We start from the raw sequence: 17,207 nt of genomic DNA on the forward strand, positions 1-17,207 counted from the left end.
CCCAATGTGAAAGGCACTATATAAATGCAATTTTTGTCATTGTTGATGGCGATTGTGTCGAATTGCATCCTGCCCTTTTTCCTCTTCACGTGGTGCTTTTGTCAGAAATATTACTGATAGATGTTGTTTTCTTTCCTGTGAGATGTCAGATGATTACTGGTTGTAAATATTATAAATAGTTAACTAGCTCTCACCAACCAAGGCTGCCCTTTGGATCCTGCTGCTGTTTACACAAATCGCCTCCTAAAACCTGTAACAACAGATTAGTTGTCTATAAAGGAAGCACCGAGCAGCACTGAAACTGCTTGAATGCTCATCGTGTTCAGATACAGACATTTAATACACGGTATACAGAAACCCCTGCAGTACCGACTGGTATATGTTGTTAGGTACACAATATACAGGGTGGAGTATACGGTGTGTAATACAGTGCATCGTCCACTGGGTGTAATGTAGTGTGGGAAACATAACTCGCAGTGCAAGGAACATCACCCTGTGAGTTTAAGCTACCCAGGACTCTGGATAACAAACCATCAGCAGATCACAAGGAGGGTGATATCAGCCCTCGACAAAAAAAAGAGAAAAATACCTCGCCACCTTCACAAAAGCATCTTCTGACACGACAAGTATGGTTGAAAATGGCTATTGGCTCATTTTTCAAGCACACCCAACCTTGCCTACTGACATTGTACAAAAATACCTTTTCATAATAATAATAATCCTTGCCTTTGATATAACGCCTTATCACGTCTTCGAGACGTCTCAAAGTGCTTCACAGGATATACTGTAAAGTGAATTGACTGTATATTTATGGGCAAAACACGGCAGCCAATTGTCTTGTACTTTTCTTGGCTGCCGCGTTCGCCCACAAATATACAGTCAATTCACTTTACAGTGTGTTCTGTGAAGCGCTTTGGGACGTCCTCCCGACATGAAAAGCGCTATATCAAATGCAAGGATTATTATTATTTTCTTAAATGTTCTACGTGACCCATCTTTGTCAGGTAGACATACACACTCTAGGAGTATTTCATGTCATCTGGGTGAATATTTCTTCCTCTCTGACTGCTTTTTGTTCCACTTGTGGGTGTGGTAGTGCTGGATCATTGGAGGATCAAAGTCCTGCGAAAAGGAGTGGAAGTGGGAGCAGATTTCTGCTCATAAAAGATTCAGATCAACTGGCGTCAGGAGCAATAGTTACAGTCATCCCAATGGAAAGGACATCAGTTTCATTCGGATTTATTTGATCTGAGAATATATCCCATTCTTTGTGTCATTAGTTACAAAGATGTTGATGACGGAAGAAACTAAGTTAATGTGTTTCTAGGATTCTGTACGGCTGGGAGTTGCTTCGTATCCTAGACTAAAGGAAGTTGGAAAGATCAGACTACTGCGTGAATATAATCGTACATTTTTCTTGTTTCATTTTCCCCATCCTCAGGCTGTTGAGAGAGAGAGTTGCCACCGTTTACCATGGTCACTTTGAGAGAGGTAAGAATTCATTTTTACTTCAGATCTCTGCACCGATCTTCTTGTGACTTTCGTTATTCATTTATTCAGACTCAAGGTAGTTATTCATTTATCCAGGTTTAGGGTAGTTATGTCTTTACACAGACTCTGGTAGTTTTTGTTTGTACTGCCTCAGGTGTAGGTAGAGTCGAGTTGCAAGTAGAAGAATGAGGAAGCTCTTAGTGCAGGAGCTAATTGGGCAACTGAAGGGAGTGGGTAGAAGGTATGATGCTCAAAGATGGAGAAAGCAACAGATGGGGATAGGCTTAGTTTGGAAGTGAGTACATTTGTTTAATTTCAGAGGTTGAAACTTGCCTGTAGGTATTGGCTATTGTGCATAATCTACAGCAATTGTTCCATTCCCTGGTATTGGTCATTGTAAATAATACGGACCATATGGGTTTGCATATTTTATGGGCTAATAATGTTGTTTTCATTGAACTATAGCGGTTTCTGCTTGGGTTGGAAGGAATGTTAAGTCTGTGGATAGGGCTTCACTTGGAGAGTAACAGTGATGAGGAACGAAGGATAGATACCAACTAAGAGAATTTAATGTAAGGTTACATAATAGCACAGATTGCACAATGCCTATGAAAGGATCAGGTTTGTTGGGCCAAATGGCCTTTTCTTGTCTGGTATGTTTTATTGTATGGAAAGAAGAGAACGTACATAAGGATAATAGTTGATATAGATATAAATATGTAATAATTTGCAACTTCAGTGACATCTCTCTGGACGAGTCATTAGCTTATTCATTGGGCAAATAAGAGCAGTGCAGTAAATTATAACATGATAGTCACTGGGCATTTCAACATCTCAGAGTTAAAGTGGACAGAACAGTGAAAGGGAGAGGTGAAAGCAACTTCACAGACAGAGTAATTGACTGCTTCTGAGCATAATATTCATTCTCCCTGAATTTGGTTATCACTTTATGCAATATGAGTAAAACATATTGTTGATCAGAGCACTTAGGACTGGTGGCTGTAATGTATTTTCTTTATGGTTGAACTAAAGGTCAGAAGAAATGATGTAAATGAATGAGAATATAATAAAAGGAAAAATAAGGTGTTGAAGGTTAACTGTAAAGTGCCTTTATACTATTGCAGCATCAGGTATAGATTCAAAAGGTGGAGAATGTTTTTCTTTGATTGACTGCTGAACGTTTTAAAAGTGGCTTTGAAAGGATGATCACAAATTGCTTCTAAGAGAACATGTGAAGTCATACAATAGGGTAAAATGCAGTATTCAAATCCATCATTGGTGATAAGTAACATGAAAGTAGACAAACACTCGGGTTCTAGTGATCATTGCAAATATAAATTTGATATCATAACAAATGCTAAAGCCAAAAATAACAAGACTTCAGGGGAGCAAAAACTTGGAGTCACCAGAGAGCTCTAGGGAGGATTAAGTGGAAAGTAAAATTAGAAAATAGAACCGCAGAATGGAATAGAATTCTTCAAGACTGCTTTAAGGGATGTGGATAGGAAATATATTCCTTTGAGAAAAAGAAGAAAAGTATTGAGGCCGAGACTGGGGCATCTGAACCAGCTAACTTCAACACATCGCGGGGCATATGTAGGGAGCTTTGCTTCATAGTGAGGTGTGTTGCAGCTGGAGGAGGTAGGATTTCCTCCCATCAAGACCTCCTTATACAAAATAATGTACCTGTCTTTACAGGTAAATGAGACTTAGAATGATTGCTTCATAGAGTGCCATGCTCTGTCTCTGAAATCGGAACCAATAAAACCATTAAGCAAAGACTTAACAGTTTACATTACACATTTGTCCAATTTCAGCTAATGTCAGATCTCTGTGCAACACGAAAAAAATGTAGTGCGATGCACTGACCAAAATAACCCACAATCAGGCATATTTTATCCTTCACTCCCTTCTTTTTTGATGAAAGAGTGTTAGTTAATCATTTAGGGCACACATGTGTATGAAACATTCTACAACTGTGTAAAGAGAGATTTTTTAAAAATTGTGAATCCCGCGGATCTGAAGTCAAACCAAAAATGCTGGAAATGCATAATTGGTCAACCAACGGGTAAAAAGATGTTCCAATTCATCAAAAAACAGATGTGAGGGGCTGCGTCCAAAATGTTAACACACCTTTCCCTTTCAAATACTGCTACGACATTGCTATTTACGCACGATTCACACTGTTTCTGTAATCCTTTGTGTTTCTGTTCTCAGGGTGATCATGTGTGGCTGGAGCTGAAAACAGCGAGTGAGTTCAACGTGCCAATTGGAGCGGTTGTCAAGCTAGCAGAATCAGGAAAGGTTCTGGTGTTGGACGATGAAGGGAAGGTCAGCTGCCAACTTCACTGAAACCTCTTTTCTTGTTGCACAGAATAAAACTCCTGAGTATCATTGATCTTCTTTTTTAGGTACTCTGTAAATGAGAACTGAGAAGCTCCCAAGACTGCGTCTTTTTGCTTTGGAAAAGGCGCTGTATCAAATGCAAATCCTTGCATTTGATATAGCGCCCTATCACGTTTTCGAGTCGTCTCAAAGCGCTTCACAGAATATACTGTAAAGTGAATTGACTGTATATTTTGTGGATGAAAGTAGGGTCAAAGTACATAGTTGAAGGGTCAAAGTACATAGTGCAGATATGGAAGAGTATGTGACGTGACAAATCAAGAATTGGTCTTTAGGGAACACCAAGCCTGTATACTGGAGGAGATAAAGTCTTAAAGTTCTGGGAAAAAATAAGTTATGGTGGGAGATGATATAATCAGTTTTCAATGCAACACACTAAGAATTTATGGATTAGTAAGAACATGCGGATGAGAACACCCTTTGAGAGAATGAATAACGTGGGGAGGTTGGGATGTCTAGGACATAAGGGTAATTGACGGGTAATTTTCCATTGTTCATTAGGAGCTGTGCTTTTTTTTAATGATTTGTGGCCTAGATGGACACATACACAACTATCTGACACACAGAGAAAGATAGGGGGGTTGGTTTGCATGGATATTGAATGAACGAGATTACCTAGAGAAAACCCAGACAGAGGAACAAGAAGATGAGGAGAAAGATGTTAGCAGTGCACACAGTAAAACAGAAAAAAAAGGCAGCTTGGCATGCACACAGAGAGGGAGAAACTGACCATTGGGTTGAGAAACCGAGAACGTTTAAACAGCAAGTATGTCTGAATGCTAACATATTAAAGGAGACAAAGAGAGTGCTTACTTATGAAGATATGGATTGAATGCGGCAACAGGTCTTGTGCTGGAGGTCAGTCTTAAGATGACAACACATCCATTTGTAGGGAGTGTTAACAGTAATTACACAAGATCTGGGAGTTATAGAGTTCATATATGGCTCTGTAAGAGCTGTTCATTTACAGCTCACCAGGGACACAATGCACTTTCACATTGTCGGCCTCATTTTTAGGAACGCTGGTTTAGTGGAAAGGACGTTAAAAAGATCAAGCACATGCACCCTACCTCGATTAATGGAGTGGAGGACATGATCCGTATTGGGGACCTGGATGAAGCAGGAATACTACGCAATCTCCACATCAGATATAATGAGACCATCATTTATGTAAGTACAGCATTGAGAGAAGTGATTTCACTTACATTACGCTGCATTACCTAACCTTCACTCACTATCACACAGATGTAGTCCATGCTGAATGAGACTTGCTCACGGCCCACATATTGACTACCAAGGTCTCTCCCTCGGGACGCACACCATTATGATAATAATAATAATAATCCTCACAAACATCAAGAGGATGTCTCAAAGCGATTCACACAATATACCACCTTGTACTGTATGAAACCTAAGGTTTTTCTGTTTTATTCAATAATTTGAAAACACAGAAAAATTTGAGAATAGTTCAAAGGGCAACATATTCCACGTTAATCTAAGTTTATTTCCCTTTCTCAGACCTACATCGGCTCTATCCTGATTTCTGTGAATCCCTACCAGCTGCTCCCAATCTATACCGTTGACCAGATCAATCTCTACACCAATAAGCGTATTGGAGAGCTGCCACCTCATGTCTTTGCCATTGCTGACAACTGTTACTTTAACATGAGAAAAAATAAGCAGAATCAGTGCTGTATCATAAGGTAAGAATCAGGTTTTTCTCTGGTTTCAGATAAAAGAAATGCTATAATTCTATCAGAAATGCCTGCAACAGATAGTCCAAAAGTGCAGCAAGATCAGTAACAGCATCAGGGAAAACCCACATTACATGAGATCTAAAAACTGGCACTTGTTCAGTTGTAAGAGCTGTTCGTTTACAGCTCACCAGGGTCACAATGCACTCGAAGGTCAGGCTGAAAGGTGACCCTGTTTCCAAGCCAGCGTGAAAGAATTTCCTATAATATGTCACCATGAAGGAAACCATTGGTACAATTAAACAGAGCGAATGGTAACAGTGGATCTGATTCCTCAGAGAATGGGGGTATAAATCTGTAAAGAGTCTTAAAACTAGATGAAACCTACAGTGAAGCTCTTAATATGATTCAGCCCAGTCTCAGAGGATATCTGAGGTATTCAGATATGGGTATATTCTGTAGTGCGTCACAATATTCTGTATGGAGACTGATAACAGGTTCATAATTCTGCCACAGGTTTTACAAATGGGGGTAATGAGTAGTTAATCTCACAAAGTAGAAATTCTCATCATGAAGGTATGATTCTGCATGAGTTCTCGCAACAATGGTTTGACGTAGCCCCTGGTCACATCGAAACATCTCAAAGCACTTCACAGAGCTTTTCTGTCAAGTGTAGTGACTGTGTATTTGTATGTATTGATCAGAGCAGTTGTACATCTGTGTATATAGATATCCTGGCCAGGGTTTGGTTAAATATAAACTGAAGACATAGTGGAAAAAAAGAGTGAGAAAAAATCAGTGATTGCAAAATTTTGTTACACTGCCTTTTGACTTTGCCTGGCGTTCTAACAATCACTCTTACCAGGTAAATTGCACTAACCTTTGATCACTGGATGCCTCCAGCTATCATATTGCAGGCGTACTACAGTGAGCATATTGTATTCTCGGTGTTCAAACATTAGGTATATCATTGGTTTCGCTCCCCCAATGAGTCAATAAAGTTACTGGCTGGTTTGAAATTGAGCCATACAGAACATAAGGGACCCAGGTTTGATAATAATAATAATAATCCTTGCATTTGATATAGTGCCCTATCACGTCTGACTTATGATCTCTCCGATGGCTGTATTGTCTGCCAATATGTACTGTTACAATGCCTAGACTAGCACACAAGAAATACCCATGTGGGAAGTTCCCTTTGTTTGTCTCATCTGATTCTAGGCACTAAGGGTGGCCTGATGCCATTAATGTTGACTTGTAGGCAGAAGGCACAAGGTGCATACTTGCATTGAATAAGAAATATAATAACTGAGCATGTCGTGACATGGTGGGTATTGGAAGAGAAGAAACATCTAGCAAGGTTCAACTACTGTAGATCATTTTTATTATCAACAACAATAAATTACATTTGTATAGTGCCTTGCATGTTGGGAGGATGTCCCAAGGGACTTATTAAGCACTTCATCAGTTGACCACAGATGTATACAGCCCCTTGGATGCTAGAGATGTATGAACTTGTGGACAAAAAAAGTAAGAAAAACAATGGATAAAAAGAGCTGGTTATTTTGCCTTTCAGTGGGGAATCTGGAGCAGGGAAGACAGAATGTACCAAGCTGCTCTTGCAGTTTCTCACTGCAATTAGTGGGCAACATTTATGGATTGAACAGCAGATCTTGGAGGCAAATCCTATTCTAGAAGGTAACATTAGCAAACATTGAACTTAAAGAACATAACTGTTCCAAGATTTGATGCTCACACTGATAGTTAACTCTTCAGGACTCGATACTCACTCTCATTGATAATAAATCTTTCACAGTGGTTTGTCAGTGCAGGCAATGCATTAATAATAATAAATAATCCTTACATTTTGATATAGCGCCTTATCACATCTTCGAGATGTCTCCAAGTTCTTCACAGAATATACTATAAAGTGAATTGACTGTATATTTTGTGGGCAAAATTGTAACTGAAGCCAATGTTATGCATCTTTGGAAGTGTTACACTTACGTTGTGTAAACCAATTACACAGGGTATGTGAGTATTCCATGGCTCTATCAGGAGAAATGAACAGTTTCTGGCGATTTTTTATTCATTTTGTTTAGCAAATTTGATTTTGTGCTTTTCCTCTTATTTTTCTTAGTGATTGTTTAGGGATTGTCAGTGCTGGGTGAAGAAATATTTTGGTGCCTTTTAATGTCCGTGTAGGCATTAAGATCTCTTGGATTAGATACATCAGGGTATCTAATCCAAGATGGAGGTAACCAACAAAATACTTCTTATATAACCAAAGGGAGACTTTGTACCTGTAATGAATGCAAGTCTCACAGACGAAAATACAGTGTTCTAACCCATAGCACCACTCAGGCTCTTTTGGTGTTTTCGTGAACTATTGCTATGCCTCACTCTGCGGATAAAAAGGAACTGTGTTCTCAAGCATTTACTGATGCTACTATCTAATCACTGCTGGGTGAAAAGCAATGAATGACTCACCACCAATTATTACCTGCCCCCTTCCTTGACTCCCTCCCTGATGCCCCCCCACTGAGAGAGTGATTGGTTTCTGATTGCTGACTCTCCTTAAAAATGTGAGTCGATTTTGGTAATCAACATTTGGAAATTGCATTTATCATTCTGCAGCTCAGTAGACCATCCACAACCCCAGGAGAATATCCACAGTCCACTTATAGCACATCAGTGTGAAATGTTCCATTTCCCACAATATCTATTAGATCATCGCAGGGCAGGATGTAATCTGGATGTGCTGTACAGATTTTCAATCATCTTCATATTGCTCCAGATTATACACATTCTATTCTGTTTTGCAGCTTTTGGAAATGCGAAAACCGTAAAAAATGATAATTCCAGTCGCTTTGGAAAATACATAGACATCCACTTCAATGATGAGGGGATCATTATGGGAGCAAGGATAGAGCAGTACTTACTGGAGAAGTCCCGGGTCTGCCAACAGGTGGGTGTAAAACAATGATCTTAGTAATATTATTATTATTATCTGGCCAGTCTTTATATGTGAACCAAAAAGTGAGGTTCAGCAGAAACCTGGTGCAGGTTGCCTGCCTCCCCAGTTCAGGGGTAGTGAATGGGGTAACCTAAACACGGAACTTTCAAATAATGTTTTGAAAAACAAATACAAAATCCTCCAAAATTGGGGACGGTCTTGATTCTTAAAAAGAAAGTGGCATTTCAGCAATGTCTTTGTCCATTCTTGGGACATCCTCCCGACGTGAAAGGCGCTATACAGATGTAGTATTGTATTGAATTGTGTCCAGTCTGGAGGAGGAACATTGCACACACCTTTTATTGATTGCTTTTTATCTGCATCTTTTCATGTACTCTGCACAGGCTCCAGAAGAGAGAAATTACCACATATTCTACTGTTTGTTGATGGGAATGAGCGCAGACCAAAAGAAACTCCTCAATTTAGGTACAGCAGGTGAATATAAGTACCTAACCATGGTAAGTCACTGTAATAGGATAGACACTGCCTTTCGTTAATATGAACATTTAAAAAAAACCCGGTTTGGTTACATGTCACTTTGCTCTTACAGGGTAACTGCACAAGTTGTGAAGGACAAGATGACGTTAGACACTATGCACACATCCGCTCAGCCATGAAAATCCTGATGTTCTCAGACATTGAGCAGTGGGAAATCAACAGGCTCTTGGCTGCCATTCTACACCTGGGCAACCTGGAACTCGAAGGTATGAACAGAAACACCAAGCAGTCATTTGTTATATTCTGATCTCACATTTATCATTGAAGTCACCAAAAGAAATAAAGTTGGTAACCTATTCAAGCCGTCTTATATCATCCCCAATAAGCAAAGAAAGGGGAAACTTGCATTCATACTCTACCTTCACCACATCGCCACAAGAAACCAGTGTGAAATTTTCATTTCCATTTCCCTCACCAAATATTCTATCTACCTTGTACCAATTATGGGCGATTTTTTGATGTTGACTACTACCTATCAGGAAATGAGTTGCATTTACCCTAAATGTATTTCATTTACACTGTTGCAGAGAGAAAGGGTATATATGCACATCAGTCCAGGATGGAATTAAACTTATTCCAGAAATCAAAGGACACAAGCCCCAAATTCCTCATTGCCCCCCATTGAATTCAAACCCATTTCAGGTCTGTGATCATTATCATGGTGAAATTCCAATGGCTAGTAGTTACCAACCTTGGTGGCATGCGTTTATAAATGGGGGAAATCCCATTCTAAGTGCGTGCTGCCAATGTCAGCAACTTTACCAACCACTGGAATTTCACCCCATATTTTTTACTTCTGTTGGGTCCCTTGGGGATATCATCTATGTAATGAAGCTGGTCACAGTTGATCAATGTCATTTATAAATAATGTTAGAGTAATATACCTGGAGTTTTCATTCAATTGATTTGGGATAAGGAAGAAATGTGAGAAACTTCTGACCTTTTGGAAATTTAATTTGAGTTATTTCACGTCCCTCAGGAGATGTAGGGAGAGTTCATGAGAATGGAAATTGTAATTTGTCTGCTAGAAGACGCAGACTTAATCAGTTTATTTTTCACATTCTACCATATGTTCCTAGGTTTTCCCGGATTCAGTCTCAATTCTGTGCTTGTTCCCTTGTGTTTTTATGTTTGTTTCCCCAAAATTAATTTACTTCCTCACTTTTTTGTATTTATGCATTCCCTTGTAGAGGCTGTATATAATAACTTGGATTGTTGTGAACTTCGGGAGTCAATTCATCTCACCATGGCAACAAATTTACTTGCGGTAAATAGAGATTTCCTTGTCAAATATCCCTTATGTAAATCTCATACAAGCAAAACCATTGTCACAAGCAGCAAAGACACTTTCCTGGTTGTTAGTCTTCATTCACTGTTCACATAACTCAGCTTTGTTAAGGAGGTTTTCCAGGAATTGTGCTTCCAAGGCTACTTACCAAAGGTGTAGTTTACACTTGGACCATGCCTGACTCTGTGGTTATAGTTTATATATATATATATTTATTTATATATAATGGGATTGCCTGTTAAGACATAGAATCTTTTGGCTTTGACATGTGGTATAGCTTGGTGAGACAAGATACCTAGTGTTAACAACATAGGAAAACAGGAAGAGGAACCAGTTGTTCAGCCCACCGAGTTAACAATAGATCTCATCGTAGTTTTCAGTGAACAAACTAATATTCTGCCTCTTAATAAATGCAGCTAATTTGCTCTTTATTTGTGCTGCAGGTGAACTCAGTGGATTTGGGGAATGGACTGACCAGGCGATCCATCATTACCAGAGGAGAAAGCCTCACCACCCCAATGAGCAAAGTGCAAGCTTCTGGTAATCGAGATGCACTTGTGAAGGTAAATCTGTGAAATGAATAGTTCCATCTTTGGCACGACACTTTTCTGCATCAATTCTATTGTTCTTTGGAAATTAATTAAAAATCAGTAACAGCCATAGTGGACTTGATATTAAAGGGCGAAGTAGATGTGTAGTGCAAATCAATGCCCATTGGAAAATAATAATTTACCGAAGTGGTCTGAATCACCATTCACACTTTTCTGTAGTTGTCAACATTCTTGAGTTTCATTTCTGTAAATCCCTATGAACCCATGGATCTGAATATATTTGATACATAATCTTCTTATCCTCTCCAAACCTCTTCCAGTGTCCAAAGTAATATAAATTCTTTGATGTTTTAATCAGGGGATATATGGCCACCTTTTTGTGTGGATTGTGAATAAAATCAATGCTGCAATCTACAACCTACCTTCAAATCGTTCGCGAGACGTCCACAGAACGATAGGATTACTGGATATCTTTGGCTTTGAGAACTTCAAGACAAACAGGTACACAGCGTTTTTTTTAGTTCAGTTATTCAATAAGAGATGGCATTGATAGTCACTATTTGTGTTGAAGTTATAGTGTGATTCACACTTGTTGAAAAGTGACACCATTGCACCATATCATACACACTATGGCTTACATTGATTATTGCCTGTTTTTATTCGTTCCTTTTTCCAGCTCTCTCCCCATCTGCTGATGGTGGCTCTCTCAGGCTTCTCAATGACATTGCACCTCTCATTTCAGCTTCGAGCAGCTGTGCATCAACTTTGCCAATGAGCACTTGCAGCAGTTCTTTGTGCGGCACATCTTTAAGCAGGAACAGGAAGAGTACAAGCGGGAGAAGATTGGCTGGCAACACATTGATTTCATCGACAACCAAAAGACACTGGATGTCATTGTCAACAAACCGATGAACATCATGTCCATCATTGACGAAGAAAGCAAGTTTCCAAAGGTAAGCTCCCCTCCTGTTGCCTTTATCTGCTAACTTAAATATCATTTACACAGTGGTAGACATTCAGAACATATACCTCCATACCTTGTCATTGACCAGTAATGAAGAACTAGGAAAAATGCCATTGGATAATAAAAGCTATTCACACATACACATGCACAGATGCACTCAAAATGATCCAAAAAATAATACTAAAATTGGTCACTCAATCCATGACTGTTTGTGCGACACTGCTGTGCGCAATTGGCTGCTGCGTTTCGCCCACAAAATATAGTCAATTAATATTATTAATTATTATTATAAATGTACTGTACATATTCAAGCATGAATATGCAAAGATGTATGTGTGTAAATACATCTAATAATCACACATATTCCAACGTTCGAACTTGCTGGAATTCACACGCACAGAATGCAGTGAGTCCATAAACAAGATGATACTGCAGTCAGTTTCAATTATGACTCTTTTTCAATTGATGAAACTTTTAAATTTAGTTATCAGTGAATATTCCAAGATTAAATGGTCTGAGATACTTTCCATCACCCAGAGAGCCGGTGGGGGTGGGGTCTAATATACCCGGTCAACCACCCATTGGGGTGTGTTGGCCTATGGTCTTAGACATTCCTCCCACCACCCATTCACCACAAGTAGGCTCTAAAGGCCTAACCATTTTCCACCATCCATCATAGAACGAACATCAGTACAGATTGGCAAAGGTGCATTCCAACTCTCCCTCTCCCCAAATATGCCACTAAGCCCTCCAATCATCCACCCTCCCCCCATCACTCACCAGCATGAAGGTGGCAATACTATCACGAGATGTTTAGCTGAAAGTAAGGTGGGACAGTTTGCAAAATTTTCCACCAGTAGAGGGTGCCACCTTGTAACTGACTGGCAGGAGGCACAATTCACACTGATGAAACCTTAAAATGTTTGGTCCTGTGTCTCAAGTTCAAGCACTCTCCTGAGTTGAAAATCTGACAGACTCCCCCAGGCTGAGGCAGACAGATATGCTTCTGGGATGTGAGCAGTTCCGTTCTTGGAACATCTTCCCGATGCTATAAATGTAAATTTATATTGTCACGTGTTGTATTCTGGTGCACAGGCAAATGTTCTTCTGTCGTATCAGCTCGGCTTGAATTGTATCTTATTAATACAAAAATGCTTTTATCAACAGGGTACTGATTCCACATTGCTAGTCAAGCTGAACTCTCTGCACAGCAAGAGCAATGTCTACATCCCACCCAGGAGCTCTCATGATCCAATGTTTGGCATTTCTCACTTTGCAGGAGTGGTGTTTTACCAGGCTAAAGGTACTAGCATATTTCACAAACCCTTTTTCGTTCATTAGTGGCTGTCTTAACTAACGTAGACTTGGAAAAAATGGAGAAGCACAGAAAGAGAAAGAGATTTTGATTTACAGCCAAAGCCTCAATACAAAGGAAGTGACATACTGAGCACATCAGAAAAGAAGGTATTTATTGCAAGGTGATTTCAGCACAAGTAAGGTAAGGTGCCAGCAACTAAATTCTCTTTTTTCGTGACAGGTTTTCTTGAGAAGAACAGAGATCAGCTGAGCACCGATGTCATTCAGCTCATGCACGCTTCCCGGAATAAATTCCTCAAGACAATTTTCCAAGTGAGCACCAGATCAACTCATGGGAAGACCGGCAACCATATCCAAATCAACACTAGCAATTCCATGAAGGTTATTGACCTTTGAATATAACATTTTATATATTCGAACTTACTGCATATTGAAATGGGCTATGAGGAGATCTGCTCATAATGCGTCCCGTGAGAAAGGTGGTTCCTCTTAAAAACAAGGTGGAAAGATGTTGACGTTAAGCAATGTGTGAGGAATTCACTTCATTATAATACAGCATGTGAGGAATGCACCTCTTTGCAAAGCATTGGTCGTCCAACGAAAGCAATTTAGCATAAATCGTAATGTAGAGATCATAACGCGTCTAACACAAAGGAGACCTCTTCCTTTGACTCCTCCATTGTACACGCAGTGAGAGCAACTCCTCACATTGGGACATGGAGTGAGAGTCACTCTGCGCTTTGAGTGGAGGGGGGGGGGCGCTCCTTCGTGGAATGAGGGCCAGCTCGTTTTGGTGTGCAATGTAAAGAGAGAAGCCCCTCCATGAAAGAAAATATTCGATGTCATGAGTTAGGTATTTTCTCCATTCAAATTTATGATTTATATTTTTCAGTGAGCTTATGCAGCACCTCAAGCCTATCCTCTTTCTCTGTATCAACAAGCTGATATTGTCTCACTGTTGGAGTTCTTATGGATCTTGTTTAATTGTGTTGGGATTACTGCTGTCTTTCTCGCCTATTGTAAAGCCGTTTCTGCAACTGGAAGCCTTAAATACCCATGCATTTACTTTATAACCTTGTCAGAGGGATAGATTTGTTAGCCCTCTTCCTGTTATGAACCGTTTGATGTTATCTCGTTAGATCCTGTTAGTTTATGAAGCTAATGTACACAGTTAACTTTCATCTGTTCTCATGCTGTGATCCGATTTGTTACTCTATGCATTTGACATGCTTAATGATAACTCATGGCAGAAGACTTGTACATTTGCCTTGTCCTTGTGAATAGCTCAGTGAATTTTAACTGTATGGGCTTCTCCCACAGGGAACTGACAACCATAAGCATCTCACCACACTCGGCAAACAGTTCAAACAATCGTTGGATGACCTCATGAAAACTTTGGGTGCCTGTCAGCCTTTCTTCATCCGCTGTATCAAACCCAATGAATTCAAAAAACCCTTGGTAAGCAACGGCTCTCTAGATGCGGAAGCTGAGGTTCTGGGCACAGATCCTGAGTTAGGCGGATCTTTGGGCTTTGAGACTTGAAAAGATTTGAGTTCACAGACTAATTGGTTTAGTTGTCTTCAAATGTTTCTTTGAATAGTCAGGTGTAGCCTTTAAAGGCAAGCTTAGAATGATCATTTTACCCACACAATATACAGTCAATTGACTTCACAGTATATTCTGTGAAGCACTTTGAGACATTTCAACAATGGGATAAGGTGTTATATCAAATGCAAGTATTATTATTATTTTTATTATTATTATAGTGATGGAGTTGAAAGCTTTGATGTTTCCTGACACTAGAAACATATTTTTACTGTGGGTTACTGATCGGGAGCTAACAGAACGAAAGATTCTATCTCTCTGTTTCTAATCATATATATTCAATTTATTCAACAGTATTGTAATTAGACGTTCTTATCATTCAGGACTTGTCAATTAGTTGTTGTCAGGATACTTTTCTAAAGAAATTGGTACTTTAGTAAAGAATGTTTCTGAGGGATTGAGGCAAACCATACCCTGATTAAACTTGATCTTCCTTCTGATTATTCAGCTGTTTGATCGGGAATTGTGTGTTCGGCAATTGCAGTATTCTGGAATGAGAGAGACAATCTACATCCGCAAGTCTGGCTATCCCATTAGATATAGCTTCCTCGATTTTGTGGACCGATACAAGGCTTTATTGCCTTCATCAAAGTGGAGCATGAAGGAGGTGAGTTGTGGAACTGGTAATTATGTATGGAATGGATTTTGTATAAATATTGGGCAGTCTCCAATGGATGACTAATGATCAATACCTCATTCATAATAATGACATTTGGAGGGCATCAAGGATCCCATTACTTTCCACGTAATAATATAGTGAGACAGGTTTATCTCACTGCCACTGAAGTTACTGTCTATTTGGAAACCATTGGATCTTATTTTTAATTATCATATAACATTATTTGTATTGTTCTATAGACAGACATGAGCTCATTCTCATTTATCATTTCAGTATATCTGTGATTATACTCTAATCCACAGGCAGTTGTACTTTTCCCATGTATAATTGCATGAGTCGCATTTCGAATGATAGATTTTTTTCCATACTCTGAACCTTCAGTAGTGCAACGCTTTTCAATGTGTAATTACAGGAGAAAGTTCAATCATGCTGCAAACAGATTGTAACCTCAGCGATTGGAGCGGACAGTGATTGGAAAATAGGGAAAACAATGATCTTCATGAAGGTACTGTTTAGAGGCTGGAAAGTAAAATCATTGCTAGGGCAAGCAAGCAAAACTCGTCTCAAATACACCTACAAGTGACATTAGTCTATCAACTGCATGCAACTGACTGAGTAAAAGAGCAACATTCAGTAAAGAGCCACGTTCTTCCAGATCATTAGTGGATGCTCATAAATATCCCACTGCTTGAGTAACTGAAGGCAGCTACTCATATTTTGCCTCTGTGCAATGTAATCTTATATTTGTATGATTTTGGTACCCACAAAATACACAGTCACTCCACTTTACAGTATATCCCATGAAGTGCTTTGAGACATCCTCCTGACGTGAAAACCACCATACCAAATGTAAGGATTATTATTGTTGCTGAGAACTGAATCTTTCAAACCTGCTTTGGCTGTGATTTGACCAACTTTTTTTGTGTTAGACAAAAGTAGACTCCTGCTAAGGTCAGGTCCTTTATGAAACTCTTAGGTTCATGAAGACCTCTTTCAGATGTGCTTGATAATCATTCCTTGGCTGTTACCCACTCACCCTTTGCTTCCTATTACTCTGAGCTGTGCTCTCACTGGATCTCTCTTTTTATATAGGATGAGCAAGAATTGGTGCTCGAGCTCAAGCGAGGCAAAATCTTAACAACAAAAGCTCTGATCATTCAGAAAGCGCTACGTGGGTTCAAAGACAGGTGAGAGGCAACAATTACCCACTACTTGAGCTGTGATGTCCTTCCCTTGAGCCTTTAACCAGCTGAACGAAAGCAAGCTGTTCTACTGAGGCAAAAAGAAGAAATTCTGATTTAAAGAACAGATCAAATCTGATTGATAATATGCAGACCTTTATGTGAGCACTTTCACTCAGTTTGTTTGATGTGTGGCTCCATAGGAAGAATTTCCTGAGGCAGCGCCGCTCAGCCTTGCAGATACAGAGCTACTGGAGAGGATATCAGAGTCGTAAGAAGTGCGTAGAGGTAAGTCTTACCTTAACTCATCAATATTAACTGATTTGAGTGGATTAAACATGAAAGAATAATGTAATATTATGGAAGCTAAGGAATCGATGTTCAAACTGAATACGACCATTAAGGTCTTTCCAACTGGTCCTATTTTGTAAAACGTAACCTCTTGCTATTTCACATACCTCCCAATCCCCGTCACAATCATATAACGATTGCTCGCTCTGTTGAAATGATCAAAATTATCCACCTTCACCACCTCCCGTGTTCCATGCATTCACTGCAGACAACGTGCAAAGTACTG

General features: G+C 39.5%; 1 protein-coding gene across 3 annotated transcripts in view; it reads left to right on the plus strand.

Annotated features, from left to right (window-relative positions):
• The first annotated feature begins 1,129 nt into the window (after positions 1-1,129).
• The window catches only part of LOC103171937 (unconventional myosin-VIIa), a 46,212-nt gene continuing 30,134 nt past the window's right edge, over positions 1,130-17,207 (plus strand). For 2 of the 3 annotated variants that reach the window (XR_486886.2, XM_007884761.2), the window contains exons 1-19: positions 1,691-1,786; positions 3,709-3,822; positions 4,915-5,067; positions 5,416-5,600; positions 7,168-7,289; positions 8,417-8,559; positions 8,952-9,065; positions 9,158-9,311; positions 10,296-10,372; positions 10,837-10,956; positions 11,303-11,445; positions 11,687-11,897; positions 13,076-13,211; positions 13,446-13,606; positions 14,546-14,683; positions 15,279-15,437; positions 15,862-15,954; positions 16,542-16,636; positions 16,834-16,918. Coding sequence is in view for 2 of the 3 variants with exons in the window: in XM_007884761.2 (XP_007882952.2) it covers positions 1,748-1,786; positions 3,709-3,822; positions 4,915-5,067; positions 5,416-5,600; positions 7,168-7,289; positions 8,417-8,559; positions 8,952-9,065; positions 9,158-9,311; positions 10,296-10,372; positions 10,837-10,956; positions 11,303-11,445; positions 11,687-11,897; positions 13,076-13,211; positions 13,446-13,606; positions 14,546-14,683; positions 15,279-15,437; positions 15,862-15,954; positions 16,542-16,636; positions 16,834-16,918 (2,442 nt within the window). In the remaining variant the exon portion in view is untranslated. Of the gene's footprint in view, positions 1,492-1,690; positions 1,787-3,708; positions 3,823-4,914; positions 5,068-5,415; positions 5,601-7,167; positions 7,290-8,416; positions 8,560-8,951; positions 9,066-9,157; positions 9,312-10,295; positions 10,373-10,836; positions 10,957-11,302; positions 11,446-11,686; positions 11,898-13,075; positions 13,212-13,445; positions 13,607-14,545; positions 14,684-15,278; positions 15,438-15,861; positions 15,955-16,541; positions 16,637-16,833; positions 16,919-17,207 lie in introns of those variants that run through there. The other variant, XM_007884849.2, reaches the window with a different exon arrangement.

Source organism: Callorhinchus milii, unplaced genomic scaffold (assembly GCF_018977255.1).
Source record: "Callorhinchus milii isolate IMCB2004 unplaced genomic scaffold, IMCB_Cmil_1.0 Scaffold11, whole genome shotgun sequence".
Lineage (NCBI taxonomy): Eukaryota > Metazoa > Chordata > Chondrichthyes > Chimaeriformes > Callorhinchidae > Callorhinchus > Callorhinchus milii.